This window comes from Nerophis ophidion, linkage group LG21 (genome assembly GCF_033978795.1).
Source record: "Nerophis ophidion isolate RoL-2023_Sa linkage group LG21, RoL_Noph_v1.0, whole genome shotgun sequence".
NCBI lineage: Eukaryota > Metazoa > Chordata > Actinopteri > Syngnathiformes > Syngnathidae > Nerophis > Nerophis ophidion.
Genome location: NC_084631.1, coordinates 10,926,549 through 10,949,606, shown reverse-complemented (window position 1 = coordinate 10,949,606; position 23,058 = coordinate 10,926,549). Strand labels below are relative to the sequence as shown.

At 39.8% G+C, this 23,058-nt stretch overlaps 2 protein-coding genes across 5 annotated transcripts in view; one reads left to right on the top strand and one right to left on the bottom strand.

The window, feature by feature from the left end:
• scn1ba (sodium channel, voltage-gated, type I, beta a) overlaps positions 1-1,597 on the bottom strand; it is a 46,052-nt gene extending 44,455 nt beyond the window's left edge. Inside the window, exons 1-2 of one of the 4 annotated variants that reach the window (XM_061881906.1) lie at positions 1,017-1,597; positions 832-908 (exon numbers count right to left, since the gene is read on the bottom strand). In XM_061881906.1, coding sequence (XP_061737890.1) covers positions 832-883 — 52 coding nt within the window. In that variant the 5' untranslated portion in view covers positions 884-908; positions 1,017-1,597. Of the gene's footprint in view, positions 1-831 lie in introns of all 4 variants that reach the window. The other 3 variants (XM_061881905.1, XM_061881904.1, XM_061881907.1) reach the window with 3 other exon arrangements.
• A 1,284-nt stretch (positions 1,598-2,881) lies between these two features.
• On the top strand, positions 2,882-22,654 carry psmc4 (proteasome 26S subunit, ATPase 4). The gene is made up of 11 exons (XM_061881902.1): positions 2,882-2,987; positions 5,543-5,641; positions 7,439-7,625; positions 9,822-9,968; positions 10,041-10,150; positions 10,242-10,335; positions 14,411-14,578; positions 14,650-14,726; positions 19,249-19,417; positions 22,152-22,207; positions 22,292-22,654. The coding sequence occupies exons 1-11, from the start codon at positions 2,955-2,957 to the stop codon at positions 22,403-22,405; spliced, it is 1,254 nt and encodes a 417-aa protein (XP_061737886.1). The 5' UTR covers positions 2,882-2,954; the 3' UTR covers positions 22,406-22,654.
• The last annotated feature ends 404 nt before the right edge of the window (positions 22,655-23,058 follow it).

Here is a 23,058-nt window from a genome sequence, read left to right as displayed (position 1 = left end):
TCCTTTCGGTCATGACTCAAAGCTCATGACCATAGGTGAGGATGGGAACGTAGATCGACCGGTAAATTGAGAGCTTTGTCTTCCGGCTCAGCTCCTTCTTCATCACAACGGATCGGTACAACGTCCGCATTACTGAAGACGCCGCACCGATCCGCCTGTCGATCTCACGATCCACTCTTCCCCCACTCGTGAACAAGACTCCTAGGTACTTGAACTCCTCCACTTGGGGCAGGGTCTCCTCCCCAACCCGGAGATGGCATTCCACCCTTTTCCGGGCGAGAACCATGGACTCGGACTTGGAGGTGCTGATTCTCATTCCGGTCGCTTCACACTCGGCTGCGAACCGTAATGTACTCCTCGCTAATAGTCTTTTTTTTCAAAACTCCACAGCTATTCCCTCCTTCTTTCCAAGGTGGTCTGCTCAATTTTTACGAACCATACCAACTTAGCAAAATGGACAAAAGTTGTGAAAAAGCGACATTTTTTTTTTTCAAAAAAGGCACTACTAGTCAGCAGTGACTAGTAGTGTACTGCAAAGCGCGGCAAGTGACGTGGTTTTGGCTCCGCCTCCTCACTGAAATACTGTGCCCTGCATTATTTCCTGCAGGCGGGGCATTAAATGAATGAATGAATGAACGAATGGAGCGTTCGCTCACTAAAAGTTGGTAAATCGAGGTTCCACTGCACTTTCAAATGTGTGATACTCAAAGTTAACACCAGGGGATGATTCTTTGAGGAACTCGCTTCAAAACAACACCGGCGAGCGTGTCAACGCGGCAAAATCGCACCCGTCGCGTGTCAGCATCCCGAGGCAACAGGAGCGGGACTCACCTTGGAGCGCCATGAGGAGGACCAGAGGCACCAGCGCCCGTGTTGCAGGCATCTTCTCACGCAGACGAGCACGCAACCTACAGGTGCACGAGAAAGGTCCAGAATGAAGAAGGGAGGCTGGGTGCGGCTCCCTCTATCACCCCCCTGAGGGAAGAACACAAAGGAGGCGTGGCAGGAGTCCTCACCTCCCCCCAAAAATCCCAACGCTTCACAGCTGCGGTCCGGTCTGAGCCCCAAACGTGTCAGGTTGCACCAGTCCTGGTGTCACGTTTCTTTCCACCAGTGGGCTCCACCTCTTCTTCTCCTGGAGCGAAGAAGGCCGATGCGATGGAGATGAAAGGCACAGGTGTTGGGGGAGCCTGCCCTGCCCACAAATAAAGCGACACTCAGTGATTCTGGTCCCTCTTTACGGTGCAGGTCACACCAGCCTGAAAGGGGAGCGTTTAAACGCCTCAAGCAAATATCTGCATCGCCTTCTGGTGGAACAAAAACCTAGAATATTTGTCGTTTTTGAGTGGAAAGTGCACCTGCTAGCGGTGATCCAGAGGGGGCTGCATCCCATCCAGGGGGCAGCATCACCGTTGAAAAGATCCTGATCCTAAACAAAGCCTCCTCGGCCTTTCCGATCAGGTAAGGAGGCGTGCAGGTGCATGCGTAGAAGCGCACGTCCTCCCCCTGGAGATGTAGACGGTCGCCCCGGCCGCTTTGGACTATAGACGCCAGGAGAGGGAGGACACAACAGAGCAGGAGCCGGAGATGACACATGAGAGGGGAGAGGAGGGGAGGGTGTGATGCAATGCAGCAGAGGCGGAGGAAGGAGAGGTAGCCAAGCGTTGTCACGGCAACAGGGATTTTCCTGTTTTCCAAGTCCTCCACATGATTTATTATTGACTGCTGTTCATTTGGGTGTTAAACACAATAAATATTGGGTCAGTTTATGTGTTGGCGATTGGATTTTATTTTCAAGAATGGAAATAAAAGTAATAATTTTAAAATTAAAAAAATAAAAATGATGTATATTTTGGATTTTCAAAGTAAAAGCGGGGACTATGGTAAATGTATTTGAAGCCTTATTTATTTTAGATATAGCACCAAGATAACTGTAATCTACAGAAATCTATACAGTATGTTCATTCCAACAGAAACAAATAAAAAACAGACCCAAAGTGTATTATTTATGTTTAGAGTTCTCCAGGCCGGAAGAAGCAAGTTCAAGACGGACCGTGGCCTGGCCAGTAAGAAAATACTATGTTTGGTATCATGTTGCCTGATCAAATCCCCCCCTTTTCCTTTTACTTTTGTGTTATATGTGCATAGAAAAATACTTTATGTGTAGGACTCCAAAGACATTTCAGCCAGACACATGGGCAGTGTATTACTATCCCCGTTTTTATTTTGAAAATAAAAACTTCCGGTGTCAGAATTAAAAAAAAACAAAAAAAAAAAAACATCCGTTTTGGTCTGTTTTGCCGTTTCTGTTTACTAGAAATGTTAATGTTACTCATATGAAATATAAAAGGGAAATAAAAAAAATAGATTAAGATGTTATTACTTTTCGACACTAAAAAAAAAATCTTGGTTTTTTAAATTTTCTTTTTTTTAATAACATTCAAATAAACCAGTCGTTTTTTTTGTTTTTTTTAATAAATGTCCACTCTTGAAACAAACATTAAATGACCAGGACATATACTTGGGATGCTGATTTATTTTTGTTTACCACAATAGAAACAATTTACCGGTCCATCTTTGTTCCCATCCTCATATATGGTCATGAGCTTTGGGAATATGTACTGAACTGTGCAATCTACTAATAAAAGTTTAATCAATCAATCAAAAACCCATGCAATAGCACTAATGACTGCTTGTGGGAAGTCAAGGATCAACAATCTTGTTATTACGAACGAGTCTGTGGCAAAAAGGGCGAATAATTCACGTTTCTTAACATTCCTTCGTTTAACGTAGTTGTGTTCCAGACATCCATCCATTTTCTAGACAGGTTTTGTTGTTTGTTAATTCAGATACCTTCCAGAAAGTCGAGCAGTAATGGAACTTCATTACCCATAAATCCATACGGCGACGTGTTACGTCATGACGTCATTCCCCACTCCGGGAAAAAATCCAAGATGGAGGATATCATCGCTGTAGAAAAGAGCCCGGTAGGAATATTTCTCGTTTTACGCTAACATTGTCCCCTGTTTCTGTGATACGCTTCTATAAATTTAAGCGTTTATTTTTTTGGGCGTCAGTGTATTTTTTTAATTTGTCTGTTGGCAGCTCTCGGTGGCCCGTGAACAATAAGAAACGTAAAAAGCTGCCAATTCATTCTGTTGCTATGTCATGCAAGTTAGCCGTTAGCATTAGCATTGATGCTTCTAGTACAGAGTGAATAAATGTATTCAAGCAAACACGATTCACTATTTTAAATAGATAAAGTCAAAAGTGTTACTGGTGTTTGGGGATTGTCAAAACTTTGAATTCGTCGACTTTTGACGCTATCATTCGTGGCTAGCTGTCAGTGAGCTACTTAGCTAGGTAAAAGTCAATGTTTGTTGTGTATCCATCCATTTCCTGTATATATATATATATATATATGTGTGTGTGTGTGTGTATATTTATATATGCGTATGTGTGTATATATATATATGTATGTATGTATATATATATGATATGTATTTATGTATATATATGTGTATGTATGTATATATATATATATATGTATGTATGTATGTATGTATGTATATATATATATGTATGTATGTATGTATATATATATATATATGTATGTATATATATATGTATGTATGTATATATATATATATATACACATACATACATACATACATACATATATCTATATATATGTATATGTGTGTATGTATATATATATATATATATATATATATATATATATATATATATATATATATATATATATGTATGTGTGTGTATATATATGCGGCGGCGGCGATGACCAAGAAGAACTCGGAGTTGGAATATAATTACAACACTTTATGTACATATTTATATACATATTTATATATTATTTATATAATATGTAACCACAAGCTCCATTAACAGACAGAGTCCCATTGCTTTTATGAGCGGTCGAGCGAGTCAAAAGACGAAAAAAATGTTTTATTTGACGCGGCCATAATTCTTTCGTGGCGGGCCGCCACAAATAAATGAATGTGTGGGAAACCCAGTATATATACATACATACATTTTCTACCTATTATTTCCTTTGGGGTGGCGGGGGGTGCCGGAGCTGTCACGCTAAATTTCTTCCCCCCTACAAACACCCCCCCCCAATTTACCTCCGGGGTCACGTTTCCTCACGTTTCCTCTTACGTCATCCCATAGCTTGTATTTGTAAATAGTTGTATTATTTTTATAATATAGTGTTATATTTTTATAATATAGCGTTATATTTTTATAATATAGCGTTAACAAAACGTCTGTATTAATCGGACAAATTAACTTGAGGCTATTCCTGTCTATTAGTCAATTGGTAAAAATATTTGCGTGGTAACTACAACCAAAGTATCTAGCTAGCTAGCAAGCTATGAGAGGTAAAACACAAAACAAAATATGAATACGTTTTAACAATGAAAATAGTTACATCCTTAAGCAACAAAACTACAAAGAACAATATTTGCAAATGAGAGATGAGAAGGAATAGAGAATTTTTTTATCGTGTTAATCGATTTCTTTAGATTCCAGCGACGGGCAGTCAAAGCCGAAGTGTGACGTAACAGGAAACGTGTGACGTAAGAGGAAACATTACCCCTGAAGTAAATGGGGGGGGGGTTGTAGGAGGAAAGAAATTTGACGTGACAGAGCCTATCTCAGCTGCATTCGGGCAGAAGGCGTTGTACACCCTGGACAAGTGGCCACCTCATCGCGGGGCCAACACAGATGGACGGACAACATTCACACTGTAGTACAAATTAAAATGAAGAGTAGTTTGATGATCGTTTTAATGAAGGATCAATGTTTGTGTTTTTGTGTTAGTAAATTAAAGCAGTGGTTCTCAAATGGGGGTACGCGTACCCCTGGGTGTACTTGAAGGTATGCCAAGGGGTACGTGAGATTTTTAAAAATTATTCTAAAAATAGCAACAATTAAAAAATCCTTTATAAATATATTTATTGAATAATACTTCAACAAAATATGAATTTAAGTTCAGAAACTGTGAAAAAAAATACAACAATGCAATATTCAGTGTTGACAGCTAGATTTTTTAATGGACAAGTTCCATAAATATTGATGTTAAAGATTTCTTTTTTTGTGAAGAAATGTTTAGAATTAAGTTCATGAATCAAGATGAATCTCTATTACAATCCCCAAAGAGGGCACTTTAAGTTGATGATTACTTCTATGTGTAGAAATCTTTATTTATAATTGAATCACCTGTTTATTTTTCAACAAGTTTTTAGTTTTTTTATATCTTTTTTCCCCAAATAGTTCAAGAAAGACCACTACAAACGAGCAATATTTTGCACTGTTATACAATTTAATAAATCAGAAACTGATGACATAGTGCTGTATTTTACTTCTTTCTCTTTTTTTCAACCAAAAATGCTTTGCTCTGGTTAGGGGGTACTTGAATTAAAACAATTTTCACAAGGAGTACGTCACTGAAAAAAGGTCGAGAACCACTGAATTAAAGGATAACGTTACTAAATGTTTGTGTTTTTGTTGTTCCATGCAGGACGAGATGCCGGCAGTTTTGAACTCCAGACCGCAGACAGGTCTGTCCTTTTTGGCACCAGAACCAGAAGATATTGAGGATCTGTATAGTCGATACAAGGTCAGACCCAATCCACTTTCACACCAGAACTTACACAAAATATCAATCCGTAGATATTTGAAGTCCCTCTGCCTGCAGGGTCCGTTAAAAAGATGTCTGGTGCTGTCACATAACAACAGGCATTTTTTCCACGAAAAGTTCAGGAACTTTAAGCTCATGTAACCGTTACTTCTACAAACTAAATGTTCTTGTAGAGTTGTGTGGTTTGTGTTTCCACATTTCAGGGAGTTTATACAAATCAGGCTGACGTATGGAGGAGTGGTACAGCATATTTATACACTGATACCATGTAAACAAACAGACAATATTAGGTCATATTTATTTTTATTAAAGTTTAATTACATGAAATACAAATCAATAATATATTAAATGATGGGATTTAAAAACAAATTGTACTGGATTTTCCATAAAAATTCAGGCTTTTGTCCTCAGTGTCCAACAGTCTGAAAGTTGTACACTCAGATTAATTAATAAGGGTCTGGCAAGTCTTTATTGTCTATTTCAGCTGTAAATACAATATTATATATATATATATATATGTATATATATACATATATATATATATATATATATATATATATATATATGATGTCAGTGTTATTCTCATGGCGACAACATAAACGCATCAAATTTAGCGTTACCTTTTTAGCATTCAGTTCATTTAGGTTGAGACGAGTAACTACGTAAATGGCGAGTGACTGCCTACTTTTACCATGTGTATAAAGGCATATAATGAATATTTGATGTGATTTACCTTTTGTTCCACTCATCCTTCATTCAACATTTCTCTTCCAACTACAAGGTCAGAGTTTAAAGTCCGGCTGAATATTTTATATTTCTCTGTAAATATTTATAAATAGTCCGTCCACTTCTCGTAGTTTGCACATTGCAATGAAGTTTGTTAAGGACAATAAACAGCATTAAACTGCACTGTCAATAAACAAGCCGTTTCGCATGCTGTAATGGCAGTTAAAACTTGGAATACTAAGTTTTAGGAACGCCCCCAACTGTGTTCCACCAATTAGCGGTCGACAACACAGCCTGCCCCTCTAGAGTTCTCGCTAATTAGGACTAAATATAGTTCCGGAAGAACTAAATCTACCCTGGTAGTTTTTGGTTGATATACAGAGGGGACTTTATTTACCCAGGTAAAAATGAAAGTTCTTGTTAAAGTTCATGAGGAACTAAATCTACCTTGGTCGTTTTTGGTGGAAAAACGGGAACTTTATTTACCTGGTAAATAGGAAAGTTCCTGAAGAACTAAATCTACACAGGTAGTTTTTGGTGGAAACTAAGGGGGGAACTTTATTTACCCGGGTACATAGGAAAGTTCGTGTTAAAGTCCCTGAAGAACTAAATCGACCTTAGTGGTTTTTGGAGGAAACACCAGAGAAACTTTATTTACCCTGGTAAATAGGAAAGTTCCTGAAGAACTAAATCGACACAGGTAGTTTTTGGTGGAAACAAAGGGGGGAACTTTATTTACCCAGGTAAATAGAAACGTTCCCGTTTAAGTTCCTAAAGAACTAAATCTATTTGGGTAGTTTTTGGTTGAAACACAAGGGGAAGTTTATTTGACTGGGTAAATAGGAAAGTTCCTGTGAAAGGTCCTGAAGAACAAAATCTACCTGGCAGTTTTTGGTGGAAACACAGGGGGTACTTTATTTACCCGGGTCAATGGGAAAGTTCCTGTGGCAGTTTCCTATTGTAAACACACTCACGGCCTTGAAATGCAACACTGCCACCATTCCCTGCTTTTCTCAAGAAAACAATCGATCCTTCACTTTGTGGTTGCAGAAGCTGCAGCAGGAGCTGGAGTTTCTGGAGGTGCAGGAGGAATACATTAAAGATGAGCAGAAGAACCTGAAGAAAGAGTTCCTCCACGCACAGGAGGAAGTGAAGAGGATACAGAGCATCCCGCTCGTCATTGGCCAGTTCCTAGAAGCCGTGGACCAGAACACTGCCATTGTTGGCTCCACCACAGGTACTGATATCCCGGTATTTTTAGGTTGTATCGTGGCATACGATGTAAGTCGGCATTTTAAACAAAACGTTCAATGTGTTTAGTTTAAACTCAACACTACGTTACTTTTACTATCAGTTTTCTGAACATTTCTTTTTTAAAAGTTATTAATTATAGTTCCATGTTACTTAACAAAAAAGTTATTAATTACTAATTGAATTACTATTTAATATATGTACCTAATTACTAGGTAAATTAATTAAAGAGTTACATTAAAAAAAAAATCCCAAATGACCTAAACTGACTACAACAAGAAATCTGTTGAAATTAGCACCCGACCCATTATCTGCCCAGCCAATTATCGACACTATTTGGCAATTTGACGTATACCGGTATCAACATTTTTTTTATCGGTATCTGCCTTTTTTTTGTTTTTACAACTACAACACAACTACATCAGCAGATACAATATATACGCACACTCTTAAAAAAATAGGGAAGTCAATAGTAATTACTGCTCAAACACCAGTCCTTTTGCCCTGCATGAGAAACGTTTTCGGGAGCCCTGTTGTTTTTAATTCATTTAAGAATTAAAAATGTATTTTGTTTAATTCAATAAAAAAAACTTTATTTGTCCCTGGGGACAATTAAGAGGCCCACAGAGCAGTCAATGAGCGTCAAGTTTAAGTTAAAACACAAAATTACAAGTTGAATACAAAATTTAAGTATAAATGAAGGAAATTAAGTTAATTATATTCATACCCATATCTACCTCTTTAAGCTACACTTAAACCAGTTTGGGTGGCACTGGATGCAGGTGGGTAAAGTGTCTTCCCCAAGGACACAACTGCAGTGACTAGGATGGACTGTAGTGCAGTAATAGTAATTCAATTAACATATATACATACATACATACAGAGCTATGTGCAAGTAGACGGATATTAGATGATAAATTAAATGTGGTGCAGGGCACATGATAAAACGACGGATTAAAATTAAAAAAGAGCTATATAAATAGAATATAAGGTAATATAATAATAATAATATAAAGACTAAAGTGATTGTAGTGCATGAAGTCCACTGTAAGCATTGCAAAAAGGTTCAAGGGTTAGTCAATTATCAATAATTATACCCAAATAGGTTTTGATATCTGAAAAGGCATTCATCTGAGTTCTTGTGAGAATTCTTTCCTAGTCTGCTCAGCTGTGTTCATAGCTGCACTCACAACCACGCCCCCTTTCTTTCCTTCCTAATTTTAATGCATTGATGGTCGCCCACTGGACATCTCTGCTTCTGGTCACCTTTCAAATCTTTACAACTTTTGTTTTTCTTTCCTAGCGTCCTCCTGCCATTTGTTATTTGCTACTGCAGCTATGCAGTTGCACGACAAACCTCTTGTTTGCAGCAATTGGACCGTGGGATCATTTAAAGGAGCGCGCAGAGTTTCATGTGCTGTGATTCAATCAAATGATGCGACAGAGATGGATGGACGACTAAAAAGCTATCGCTGCCAAAAATCTAAACTTTGTGTAAATATAAGAAATGATTATAGAAGTAAAGACAAGCAGGCAGCAGCTCACACATTCTCATACTTTCTGTGACATCCAGGAAGAAATTATGTCAGCCACATCAGGAAAAATGTTCCAACTCTAATCTATGTGAAGGAACCCAGAATTGAAATTTTACAAAATGGACTAGATGAGTCATTGTGATGTCGAGAAATGACATATTTTTTTTACCAGTTTAAGGAGATTTTTCATGTTTAGAAATGCAAATGTTGATGCTCCTCTTAGACACACGTAAAAAATATGTAATTTTTTTTCTGCTCCTAAATTAAACACATTCGCGCCACAAAAAATATTGTTGTGCCTGATCCCACTTTTCTTAAGAAATCATGTTAAAAAAACAAGATAAAGTGTATACTATTTCTGTTTGTATAACTTTTGGTGCAAATGAATATCGGTTATCCAAGGTCCTTGTGACTACTAATAATCGGAATTGGCCCTAAAAAAACATATCGTCGATCTCTAGTTGAAATAGCTGCACATGCAAACATTCTATTTTTACAGTATATAAATTCTTTATCCCATCAGGTGTCTGTTGAGAGAAAGAAGAAGTTGTCTTCTGCATGCCTGCATTTAATAATTCAGAGCGGAGGCCATGTTTTAAATGTGTAATGAGTTATTTTTGCTCTGTGGGCTTTTGCTCACCTTCCAGGGTCCAACTACTACGTGCGCATCCTGAGCACCATCGACCGAGAGCTCCTCAAGCCCAATGCCTCCGTAGCCCTGCACAAGCACAGCAATGCCCTCGTCGATGTGCTACCCCCCGAAGCCGACAGCAGCATCATGATGCTGACGTCAGGTAACGCCGCTGCACCATCCGGAGGAGAAACAGTCATATGGTTCATTTGTCATCATGTGTTTGCGCCCACAGATCAAAAGCCCGATGTAATGTACGCTGACATCGGCGGCATGGACATTCAGAAACAGGAAGTCAGGGAAGCTGTGGAGCTACCACTCACGCATTTTGAACTCTACAAGCAGGTCCGAAATCACAACAGGGGACATTTCAGCATACATTTTGCATATATGTCCTCATTGCAGTGATGAATTATTTATTGTCTCTCTCATACAGATTGGCATTGACCCACCCAGGGGAGTCCTCATGTACGGACCTCCAGGTTGTGGGAAGACTATGTTGGCCAAGGCTGTGGCTCACCACACCACAGGTACGTACTTGCACACATGATGTCATCACTAAAAAAGTAGGACGTGACGATTATGACAGAAATAATAATCAAGATTACCATATTTTCCAGACTATAGAATGCACCGGTATAAAAGCCGAACCCACAAAATAAAAATAAAAAATATTCCCCATACATTAGTTGCACTGGACTATAAGCCGCAGCTATATACGTTGTGAAATAATTATTTGCTAATAAATATTCTGTAAATGTTTATTTCAGTACCTTTTATTTTTTTCCAAACGGTTTCTGTAACACAGCAGTAAAACAGCTGATCAAACAAAACAGAATTCATTGTCATGGACCCACTAGCTTCAGAAGCCAGCTCTCCAATCAGCTAAACAGACTTAATAACTCCACGCTGACGTTTTGGTAAGTTTGTAAAACTGAAACAATACGAAAAAAATGCTATTGTAAGTTAATAATACCAACACAGACGCTAGCGTCATTACATTATGATAGCACGTTGCAAATACTGTATGCATGAAAACACTCTTACAGACATCACACATGGGACGGTTTAGTAAGTAGGAATTGTTTTAGTTATTGTAAAACTTCAAAAACATTGCTTGGAGTGATGAATGAAGACTCCATATGAGTAGAAACAGGGCTGTAACTAGAATTTGAAAAACACCATGGTCAAAATATGGTCCAAGGGGAGCTTTGGAAGGTTGAAATCATGGCTATCCCAGCACCATATGAATACTTTTACCTTGAGCAACACAATGAACAATCCGTTTTTTTTATTGCTATGCTGAAGTTTAGCTTGTTAACCCTTAGATGCACGAGTGACTGGACCCTACACTCTTCCACAAGTGGGTCAAAAATGACCCATGTTAGAATCAACGTGTTTTCATGCCATTTGTTGTCATTTTGGTGAAGAATAATCACTTGTATAATATTTTGTAATATATTTAGGACCACACAAGAATGATTTCATGTTTAAAATATCTTTATTCTTCACTTTTCTTCATCACAATTTAAAACAAAATTACCCAGAACAGCAATAGAAAAAATGTGAACATCCATTGTGTGTGCGTGTGTGTATGTATGTCCAGTCATTGACAGTTCCTCTTTCTTTTCCCTGTTTTGCCTTGTCTCATCATTGTATGCAGTTCAGACAAACTACCTGTTTCTGGTTGTGATCATTGCACACAGGTACATTGCATTTCCCACAACTGTTGTTAACTTTGCGATCTGTGTTACTTGGGCAGATCTGACACCTCTTTCTCTTTGGTTGGCCCTGTCTGCTTCTCTCCTGTGGCTGGATTTTGGCTTTTGTCACCCCACACCTTTCCATTGCTTCAATAATCGGGGTTTGCAGTTGGGGGCAGCCTTCCAGTCGACTCCTCATGTGTGGGGCGACAAGCTCCTTTGACAGCTCTTTGAGGAAGATCCGTCGTGCATTGGTGATGTCGCTCTTGAAATCTGGGTGCTGAGCCGTGAAAAAGGTGTAGGAATTCAGGGTGGCGATGTCAATTATGTTGTACCACAACACCATGGGCCACCTCTGTGTTTGGCGCTTGCAGGTGTAGGTTCCAACCATCTGGTCAGTGGTGTCTACACCTCCTTTCGTCTTGTTGTAAAATGTGATCACTTCTGTTTTTTTCTTTCTGCTATTTTCATCCACTACTTTGTCGTGGTGCATCGTGCTCAGGAGCACAACAGCTTTTGCTTTCTTTCTGACATAGCTGACCATGGTAAGGCTGTTGTTGAATCCAAACTCTGTGCTGTGAACCTCCCTGGACTTGGAAGGCTTCATCAGAGGAGGGATGTCTGGCTTGTTCATACGTAGAGTCCCCACAATAGTGAGATCCTTCTCTAGAAGATGCTGTGCAAGAGGCACACTGGTGAAAAAGTTATCCATTGTGATGTTGCGACCTGTGTTTCTAAATCTACCACACAACTCCTTGACAATGTTTTCCCCCAGATTCTTCTGAACTTCTTCACCTGGTTGTCTCCCTGTGTAAACTATACCATCTATTGCATAGGGGATGCGTGGATCACAAACCCAGAAGATCTTTAGGCCGTACTGGGGGGGCTTGCTTGGCATGTACTGTAAGAACTTGCACCTACCCCTGAATGGCACAAGCTGTTCGTCCACAGTGACACAATCACTGGGGATGAATCGCTGTCTGCAGTTGACCAGGAACAGGTCCCATACATAGCGCAAGGCTGCCATATGGTCTGTTTCCAGTCGGAAGGCTATGGTCCTCTTATCATCGAAGCGCAAGGTACGGCGAATGTCTTCAAATCTTCCAACAGCCATAGTGGCCTTGTACATAAGATTATGTAGAGGACTCCCAAAAAGCTCACGGACTGAAACATCCCAGTTCTTCTCACTTCCTGCAAGCAGGGTCAATCCAATGAAGGCCATGAATTCATCTTTAGTGACATTTGTCCATTCTTTTCTTCTAGCTGTTGCTACTCTCCGTCCTTCCAAGTTTGTGCACTTCATCACCTCTTGTATTATATCATCAGTGATAGAGAGCTCCCATGCATCCTTTGGTGAGACAGTGGTGCTAAGCCCTTCTGCAGGCCCTGACCGACTTCTGATGATATTGTGGCTCTGTGTTCTACCCTGGGTGGGAGGTAACTCGCTCCAGTAAGAGCCCTTCCGACTCATTCTGTTGGACATGATATTTTCTTCTTCAGAGGACACCGAAGAGGAATCTTCTGAGTCAGATTGATCCTGTTCAGTTGGATTTCCAGGTGGACGAATGCCACTGCCACCTGGACAATAGTCTGGGTCCTCATCATCAGAAATTTCAGACTCTGAGTCCAACCCCGTTATCGCCTCTCCATCATCCAGTATCTGTAGGACCATTTCCATTGTGTATTTAGCAGCCAAGACACCTTTATGAAGAAACATGAGAGTAATGTTTTCAATAGATCAATATGTAGCACTCACTTACACACACATACACACTAAATACCATATAGTAATGCTAGCTAGCTAGTGTTAGCTAGTTGTAAAGTAGGCTAATTTATTGATGAATAATACTAACACTCTTACACACGCACAAACACAATTCAAATAGTGATGTTAGCCAACTTAGTTAGCTAGCTAGTGTTAGCTAGTTGTAAAGTAGGCTAATTTATTGATGAATAATACAAACACTCTCACACGCACAAACACAATACAAATAGTAATGTTAGCTGACTTAGTTAGCTAGCTAGTTTTAGCTAGTTATAAACTAGGCTAATCCGTTGATAAATAAAAGCAGTGAATAAGTCATGAAAGACACACACACACAATACTATATGACAATAATACTTACATGTATCAGCTCTTGCTGTGTAAAATAGTCTTCCTGAAGGGTCAAACTTCTGATATAGTCCATGTGGTCCACAATTTATTTATTCCAGACAGCCACAGCTGATAAGAATGAAAGGTTCCCATTGGATTCCAAAGAAAATGCATGCGGGTCATTTGTGACCCACTTATGGAAGCTTGGGGTAGTAGTACAAAAACTAAAATTTCTTAAAATTTTTAAAAGGTAAGTTACAAATGTAAATGGAATTATGTCAAAAACATGTTTTTTGAGGAATACCTGGAATATGAAATGTTAAAAAATTTTCATTACAAAGATATTTCAAGAAAAAAACCTCACCGGGTCATTTTTGACCCACTTATGCATCTAAGGGTTAAACAATGTTATAATCATTGAAACATAAGTTTGAAACCTTTACTTCATATTCAACTTCGACAAGGATGCGAACCCCAGATCTTCTGCTTTGCATGGTAAGTACTAGTGACCGGAAGTTCATGGGTGAGATTTGTTGTCCCTATATTATTATCAGTGACAGAGCATGACGTGGCCAGGAATACCTTAGGGGTCAAATTTTAAATGAAGCCCCTTGTCATTCAATAATTTACATTTGACGTGCGTTTCGTGACGCAAAACTGGCCCCTGTGTGTGGTGGTTATTGGTCCAAACATGCAAGGACTGCCTCTGCGAAACACATGCCCCCCAATTCTACTGTTAGGACTAAAAAGAAGTACTTTTGCAGGATCCCTCTGTAAATTATATGTGTTTTTTGTCCCTGTCACCAGCGGCCTTCATCCGTGTGGTGGGCTCTGAGTTTGTGCAGAAGTACTTGGGTGAAGGTCCTCGCATGGTGCGCGACGTCTTCCGCCTGGCCAAAGAAAACGCCCCCGCCATTATCTTCATCGATGAGATTGACGCCATCGCCACAAAGCGCTTTGACGCGCAAACCGGAGGTATGACGCAGCCTTGTCGCAGTCCTGGATGATGATGACGAAGTCAACTTTCTTCCCTGGTTTTTCTGCAGCGGACCGAGAGGTGCAGAGAATATTGCTGGAGCTGCTTAATCAGATGGACGGTTTCGACCAGAACGTCAACGTCAAGGTGAGTCAAGTCCCACACGCTGTCTGAAAAAGCTTTTAGCCAATTCCCCCATGGCTGCCCTGTCTGCGTGTGAGTCATCTCTGTGGCGCTGCCCAACCAGACGCCAACATTATTATGCTGCGTGTCCTTTTGCTTGAACACAATTTATTATTCAAACTCACGAGTGGATATACAGTGGGGCAAAAAAGTATTTAGTCAGCCACCGATTGTGCAAATGATGACAAAGGTCTGTAATTTTCATCATAGCTACACTTTAACTGTGAGAGACAGAATGTGGGGGGGAAAATCCAGGAATTCACATTGTAGGAATTTTAAAGAATGTATTTGTAAATTATGGTGGAAAATAAGTATTTGGTCACTTCAAACAAGGAAGATCTCCGGCTCTCACAGACCTGTAACTTCTTCTTTAAGAAGCTCTTCTGTCCTCCACTTGTTACTTGTATTAATGGAACCTGTTTGAACTCATTATCTGTATAAAAGACACCTGTCCACAGCCTCAAACAGTCAGACTTCAAACTCCACTATGGCCAAGACCAAAGAGCTGTCGAATGACACCTGGAAAAGAATTGTAGACCTGCATCAGACTGGGAAGAGTGAATCTACAATAGCTTGGTGTAAAAAAATAAACTGTGGGAGCAATTATCAGAAAATTGAGGACATACAAGACCACTGATAATCTCTCTCGATCTGGGGCTCCACGCGAGATCTCATCCTGTGGGGTCAAAATGATCATGAGAACGGTGAGCAAAAATCCCAGAACCACACGGGGAGACCTGGTAAATGACCTGCAGAGAGCTTGGACCAAAGTAACAAAGGTTACCATCAGTAATGCACTACGCCGACAGGGAATCAAATCCTGCAGTGTCAGACGTGTCCCCCTGCTTAAGCCAGTGCATGTCCAGGCCCGTCTGAAGTTTGCCAGAGAGCACATGGATGATACAGCAGAGGATTGGGAGAATGTCATGTGGTCAAATGAAACCAAAATAGAACTTTTTGGTATAAACTCAACTCGTCATCTTTGGAGGAAGAAGAATACTGAGTTGCATCCCAAGAACACCATACCTACTATGAAGCATGAGGGTGGAAACATCATACTTTGGAGCTGTTTTTCTGCTAAGGGGACAGGACGACTGAGGAAAGAATGAATGGGGCCATGTATCATGAGATTTTGAGCCAAAACCTCCTTCCATCAGTGAGAGCTTTGAAGATGAAACGTGGCTAGGTCTTCCAGAATGACAATGATCCCAAACCTACCGCCCGGGCAACGAAGGAGTGGCTCCGTAAGAAGCATTTGAAAGTCCTGGAGTGGCCTAGCCAGTCTCCAGACCTCAACCCCATAGAAAATCTGTGGAGGGAGTTGAAAGTCCTTGTTGCTCGGCGACAGCCCCAAAACATCACTGCTCTTGAGAAGATCTCCATAGAGGAATGGGCCAAAATACCACCTACTGTGTGTGCAAACCTGGTAAAGACCTATAATAATCGTTTGGCCTCTGTTATTGCCAACAAAGGTTATATTACAAAGTATTGAGTTGAATTTTTGTAATTGACCAAATACCTATTTTCCACCATAATTTACAAAGAAATTCTTTAAAATTCCTATAATGTAAATTCCTGGCTTTTTTTTCCACATGCTGTCTCTCACAGTTGAAGTGTACCTACGATGAAAATTACAGGCCTCTGTCATCATTTTAAGTGGGAGAACTTGCACAATCGGTGGCTGACTAAATACTTTTTTGCGCCACTGTAAATGCACACAAGCTTGAGGTTGACTGCAAGCGTGAGTTGCTCATTGTCTATCTTAACGACACAAGTGTTTTTTAAATCGGTCGATATCGATAATTATTTATATTTTTTATGACCCATGGAAAATGAGCAGTAATATAAAAATATTAACATTTTTTGTTCTACATTTAAACACTTTCTTATGATCTACATAGCATGTAATGGTGGTTCTTTGGTCAAAAGGTTGCATAAATTAGGTTGTACAATCCATCTTTAAGTCGCTTTCTGACCGTCTTTCCAGGATGCGCTGTTTTGAGAGCGGTCTTATTTACGTGCCTCCATTTGGACAGTGTCTTCTCCCTGTCATCTTTGTTGTAGTGATGTAGCGTGCAATGACAGGAGTGGAAGTGTCAAAAGATGGAACTAACTGTTTCACAGACATTCAGACTTTACTTCAATCAATAACGGAGCAGCATCTCCTCATCCGTGGCTCACTAGTGCAACAACGCCGGAAAGGGGGCATGGCGTAGTGCAGGGGTAGGGAACCTATGGCTCTCGAACCAGATGTAGCTCTTTTGATGACTGCATCTGGCTCTCGGTTAAATCTGAGCTGACACTGCTTAACACGATAAGTAATGACTAATTCCACTTGTAATCAAAATGTTAAAAATAACATTCAAAATATTAAACATGCTCATGCATTTGAATCCATCCATCGTTTTTTCTACCGCACTTGTTCAAGAAATTGCCTGATTTATTTATTGTTATTTTTAGGGCTTGCCCTCCTGGGGGTTCTTCAGACCACCAAGCACCGACATGAAAGCCTGTTTCAGGGTTACAATATTTTTTTATTTTTCAATAAGTCTCTCAGTTGCTTTCCAGCAATTGTCTTTTTCTCTTTCGTTCTCGCTCGCGCTCTGGCTCCAGCTCCAACCCTGTCTCTCCTCTCGGCTGCTGCTTATAACAGAGCGACAGGTGATTAGAAAAACAAGGCCCAAGTGGGCCATCTACGCACCTTTCGGTGATTTCGAGGCCGGTCCTGGCACACCCCGCTTCGCTGCAAGCCTGCAGGCCACGCCCCTCCACAGTTAGCTTCAGGATATCAACGTTATTACAAAGAATATGAGACCTATTATACTCTAGTAATGGTGGTCTTACTTAAAAATGCACGCGTTTAGTTGTGTTCAGTGATGAAAAAAAACTGATATGGCGCTTTACATAGTGAAACCCAATATCTAAGTTACATTTAAACCAGTGTGGGTGGCACTGGGAGCACGTGGGTAAAGTGTCTTGCCCAAGGACACTACGGAAATACATTTTTAAAATATTTGGATTCTTGGCTCTCTCAGCCAAAAAGGTTCCTGACCCCTGGCGTAGTGGGTAGAGCGGCCGTGCCAGAAACCTGAGGGTTGCAGGTTCGCTCCCCGCCTATCGACATCCAAATCGCTACCGTTGTGTCCTTGGGCAGGGCACTTCACCCTTGCCCCTGTTGCCGCTCACACTGGTGAATGAATTATAGGCTGTGGTCGGAGGCCCGTAGGCGCAAAGTGGCAGACACGCTTCCGTCAATCTACCCCAGGGGCAGCTGTGGCTAAAGATGTAGCTTACCACCGCCAGGTGTGAATGAATGATGGGTTCCCACTTCTCTGTGACAGTTTTAGTATCTAATAATAGAAAAGCGCAATTTAAATCTAATCCATTATTATTATTATTATTATTAAATGTGTCCTGTGAAAAACGGTTCAACCAGAACTCTCTAATAAATAATGTTCTGTGGGTGAATTATGTAATGCCAATACACCGGTAGTCTTTCGGGCTTTCATAGCGAATCTACAGACAAGTATAAAATACAACTTTACGCTACTTTATATTAGAAATGGCAACAGTGGAGCATGAATGTCCCATAACAAGAAGATAGAGAAAAAGAAGGAGCTCATTGACTACAGTCTCGGCACGGACTACAAAAGCGGACTCGCGCAAATTTTTAGGACTTATGCAGATCCCAAATACACATTAGCAGGAAACAGAAGGTAAGACAAGTTGGTTTTACGTAATATTGCAAAACAAAACGGCAGATAATGTCTGCTAATAGGTGCCCTTTGTGGGCTTTATACCACAATAAGCGATGACCGTAATGCGCATACAATCCATCAAGCGGTGTGACTTCAAAGCTTACCAAAGATGTACTAAAACATTTTTACATACCGTATTTCCTTGAATTGCCGCAGAGCATATAGTATGCGCCTGCCTTGAATTACTGCTGGGTCAAACTCGCTTCCCAAAATAATTAGCGCATGCTTAGTATTACCGCCTGGTCAAACTCGTGACGTCACTAGTGACACTTCCCCTGTCATCATTTTCAAAATGGAGGAGGCTGATTTCAATACCAGTAATTTGAAATCGCATTGAGGGAAGAAGATTAAGAGCTATTCAGTAGGATTTAAGGTCAAAGCTTACATCACACTCAAATTTTTACTGCATACCTTTGGTAAGTGCTGGAGTGAGAAGAGGTTTCAAAATAATTAGCGCTTGCTTACTTTTACCACATGTCTTTGGTAAGCGCAGGAGTTAGAAGAGGTTTTAAATTAATTAACGCCCCGGCGGCAATTCAAGGAAATACGGTATTTTGAAACCGTAAATAATTTTCTATATTCTCAATGAAATATCAACGTTTTGGTGCTGTTTACTGGCATCATCTTGCAGTCTACACGTATATCTTATGTGTGACTGCCACCTACTCGTCGCACTTTGTTTATTGATATTGATGACTATATATTAATATTATTTTTACCCCCTTCAGGTGATCATGGCTACCAACAGAGCCGACACACTTGACCCAGCCCTGTTACGTCCTGGTCGTCTGGACCGAAAGATTGAATTCCCGCTGCCCGACCGCAGACAGAAACGTCTCATTTTCTCTACGATCACCAGCAAAATGAACCTCTCTGAGGAAGTGGACCTGGAGGACTGTATCCTTTTTCGAAAAAAATATTAACACTGAGGTAGTTTTGATTTCAATAATGATATTTAATAGGGGTGTGGGAAAAAATCGATTCAAATTTGAATCGCGATTCTCGCGTTGTGCGATTCAGAATCGATTCTCATTTTTTTAAATCGATTTTTTAATTTTTTTTTTATCAATCCAACAAAACAATTCACAGCAATACAATAACAATGCAATCCGATTTTAAAACCAAACCTGACCCATCAACACTCAGAATTGCAATAAACAGAGCAATTGAGAGAAGACACAAACACGACACAGAACAAACCAAAAGTAGTGAAACAGAAATTAATATTATCAACAACTGTATCAATATTAGTTATAATTTTAGCATAGCAGTGATTAAAAATCCCTCATTGACATTATCATTAGACATTTATAGAAATTTAAAAAAAAGAACAATAGTGTCATAGTGGCTTAAACTTGCATCGCATCTCCTAAGCTTGACAACACACCAATGTTTTCTCAAAGATAAAATAAGACATATTTTTGGTTTGTTTAATAGTTAAAACAAATTTACATTATTGCAATCATTTGATAAAACATGTCCTTTACAATTATAAAAGCTTTTTACAAAAATCTACTACTCTGCTTGCATGTCAGCAGACTGGGGTAGATCCTGCTGAAATCCTATGTATTGAATGAATAGAGAATCCTTTTAAATCGGGGAAAAAATCTTTTTTGAATCGAGAATCGTGTAGAATTGGAAAAAAAATTGATTTATAATCGAATCGTGACCCCAAGAATCGATAATGAATCGAACCGTGGGACAACTACAGATTTCGCAGCCCTAATATCTAACCTATTTACAGTGGAACAGGTGTAAACCTTGTCAAATGATATGGAACCACATGTTGATCCGTTGAACACAAAAACCAGTACAGGCCTGACAATGACAAAAATAGATATAAATATACTGCAAAAGGGAACAGTCACAGGAAACTGAAGAAAAGTATATTTGAATACTCCACATGACATACACAGCGGAGAAACAGAACTTAAAAAACACTGTTTTTGACAACACCGGTAAAATACATCATATTTATTTCCAGTTTAGGGTTCCATCCATCCATTTTCTACCGCTTGACCCTTTTGGGGTTGCGAGGAGGGGGGGGCGCCTATCTCAGCTGCATTCAGCCGGATTCTTTGTACACCCTGGACAAGTCGCCACCTCATCACAGTGCCAACACAGATAGACAGACAACATTCACACTCACATTCACACACTAGGGCCAATTTAGTGTTGCCAACCAACCTATCCCCAGGTGCATGTCTTTGGAGGTGGGAGGAAGCCGGAGTACCCGGAGGGAACCCACGCATTCACGGGGAGGACATGCAAGCTCCACACAGAAAGATCCCGAGCCCGGGATTGAACCAAGGACTGTTAAGGACCTTCGTATTGTGAGGCAGATGCACTAACCCCTCTTCCACCGTGCTGCCCTCCAGTTTAGGGTTGTTTATGAAAATTGGTTGTTGATGTAAGACACTCTTAAACACTTGGTGGGGGTTTATGGAGCTGTGCCAAATGCTACACAATGATACACAAACCTCCAACAAGGGGGCAGCAATGCTCAAATTAATCAACTAGCTAATCAGGAATTATAAATAAATATGGTAACACTTTAGTATGGGGAAAATATTTACCTTTACCGGTAATTATTTGCTTATTAATGTCAGGTTTTTCCCTGACAGTTTGTCTATGTTTTAGTTTTTTCCTCTGCATTTGTCTGTTTCCTCTGTGTTTAGTATCTGCTGTCTTTAGTTTCTGTCTATTGCTATTATTTTGTCAGCTTCCTGTCTTGTTCCTCCTCAGCTGCGGCTGATTGTCACCTGGCCACGCCCGTTGCCAATCAGCCTGCTCCTATTTGTACCTGCTTTGTCTTGTGTCAGTTGCTGGATCATTGTATTGTCGTTGCTACATATCACTCTTGTCGTGCTACCTGTCGTGTCGTTTTGTTACAGCTACTACCTGTCATGCTACATTTTGTCCTGGTCGTCGTAGCGGTAAGCTGTTTCTGTTAGCAATAGTTATTTCCAGATTTTCTGTTTGCTATCCACTAGCTTCCATGCTAAAGTTCCTTTTTGTTTTTTATCTTCCAGTTCTACCTCCCTTAGTTTGTTATTCCGCCCACGTGTCTGCTTTTTGTTTGTTGTTGTTTAGTTTTAATTAAATCATGTTTTCATATTCTATGCCTCTGCATCTTGGGGTTTGTCAACAAATACCAAAGACAGTTAACATGCAAATTAGTAACATATTGGCTCTTAATTAGTCATTAAGTACTTATTAATGCCTTATTCTGCATGGTCTTATTATACAACCCTAACTCTAACACTAACCAAATAACTATAAATTAAGTCTTTGTTACTTACAATATGTTCCCTATACTAGAGTGTTACCATAAATATACATACATTTGGGTTTTCCATAAAACCATATATTTTTATTTCATATTTATGTATGTGTGTGTGTGTGTGTGTGTGTGTGTGTGTGTGTGTGTGTGTGTGTATATGTATATATATATATATATATATATAGTGTGTTTGTGCATATATATATATATATATATATATATATATGTATGTTTATATATATATATATATACACATCTTGATATTGATTTTTTTGAAGTATAAGATTTAATTTGCGTGACAAAAAAAAAGTGTTGTAAGATTAATTGATTGCCTTAACCGGTGCACAGATGTGGCTCGACCAGATAAGATCTCTGGCGCTGATATCAACTCCATCTGCCAGGAGGTGTGCAGCACCATTTTTTTTTTCACTTGATAACCTGTTCCAATATCCTTTTAATCAACATTTTTTCCAATGTTTTCCTGTCAGGCTGGCATGTTGGCCGTGCGTGAGAACCGCTACATTGTCCTGGCCAAAGATTTTGAAAAAGCCTACAAGACGGTCATCAAAAAGGACGAGCAGGAGCATGAGTTCTACAAGTAGAAAGAAAGTGTGGGACGATGCAAGTTCATCAGATCAAGTTTGTACCAACAATGTGTCATCTGCAAGCTCTGACTTGCTGTCTTTTTTCCTGGACTCATTGAAGTGTAGCTAAACATGTAACTCTCCTCAAAAAGTCCTTTACTTCATGGTGGATTCTTTTATTATTTTGAAAAGGCAGTTGAAATTAAGCTATAGCTACAACTCCAGTTAAATCTAGAAGTACAAATCCATTAAAAGTGTTTGAATAAAGCTTGTTTGTCTCATTCATTTTTTCTTTCAAATCCTTTGGAACAGTATGAATGCAGCGCACGTCCGACTTTTGGCAACAACTATGTGTTACTTCTTCCGGAAACAAACACGAGTGTGTGTTCTAATCATGGCAGAATCCAAAACAAACAACAAAGTTGACTGTTTTTGGGCAAATGAGTATTCACAACCTTATCTTTTTGAAGCTGAATATACGGAGGATGAACTACTGCTCATAGAAAGAAGCGAGCACGATAAGAGGGTGAAATGTCGAAGCAGATGGAAGCCCAAAGAGTGAGGTCGGCATGAATTGGTGCCTATCTCAGCCACAATCGGGCGGAAGGCGGGGTACACCCTGGACAAGTCGCAGACTTCACTCAAGAAAATTAAAACAAATTTTATTAAAA

Coding starts and splice junctions, on each gene's coding strand:
- psmc4 (XM_061881902.1), top strand. CDS start 2,955: ATGGAGGATATCATCGCTGTAGAAAAGAGCCCG. Junction 5,642..7,438: donor ATCTGTATAGTCGATACAAG/GTCAGACCCAAT, acceptor TTGTGGTTGCAG/AAGCTGCAGCAGGAGCTGGA. Junction 19,418..22,151: donor GGAAGTGGACCTGGAGGACT/GTATCCTTTTTC, acceptor ACCGGTGCACAG/ATGTGGCTCGACCAGATAAG.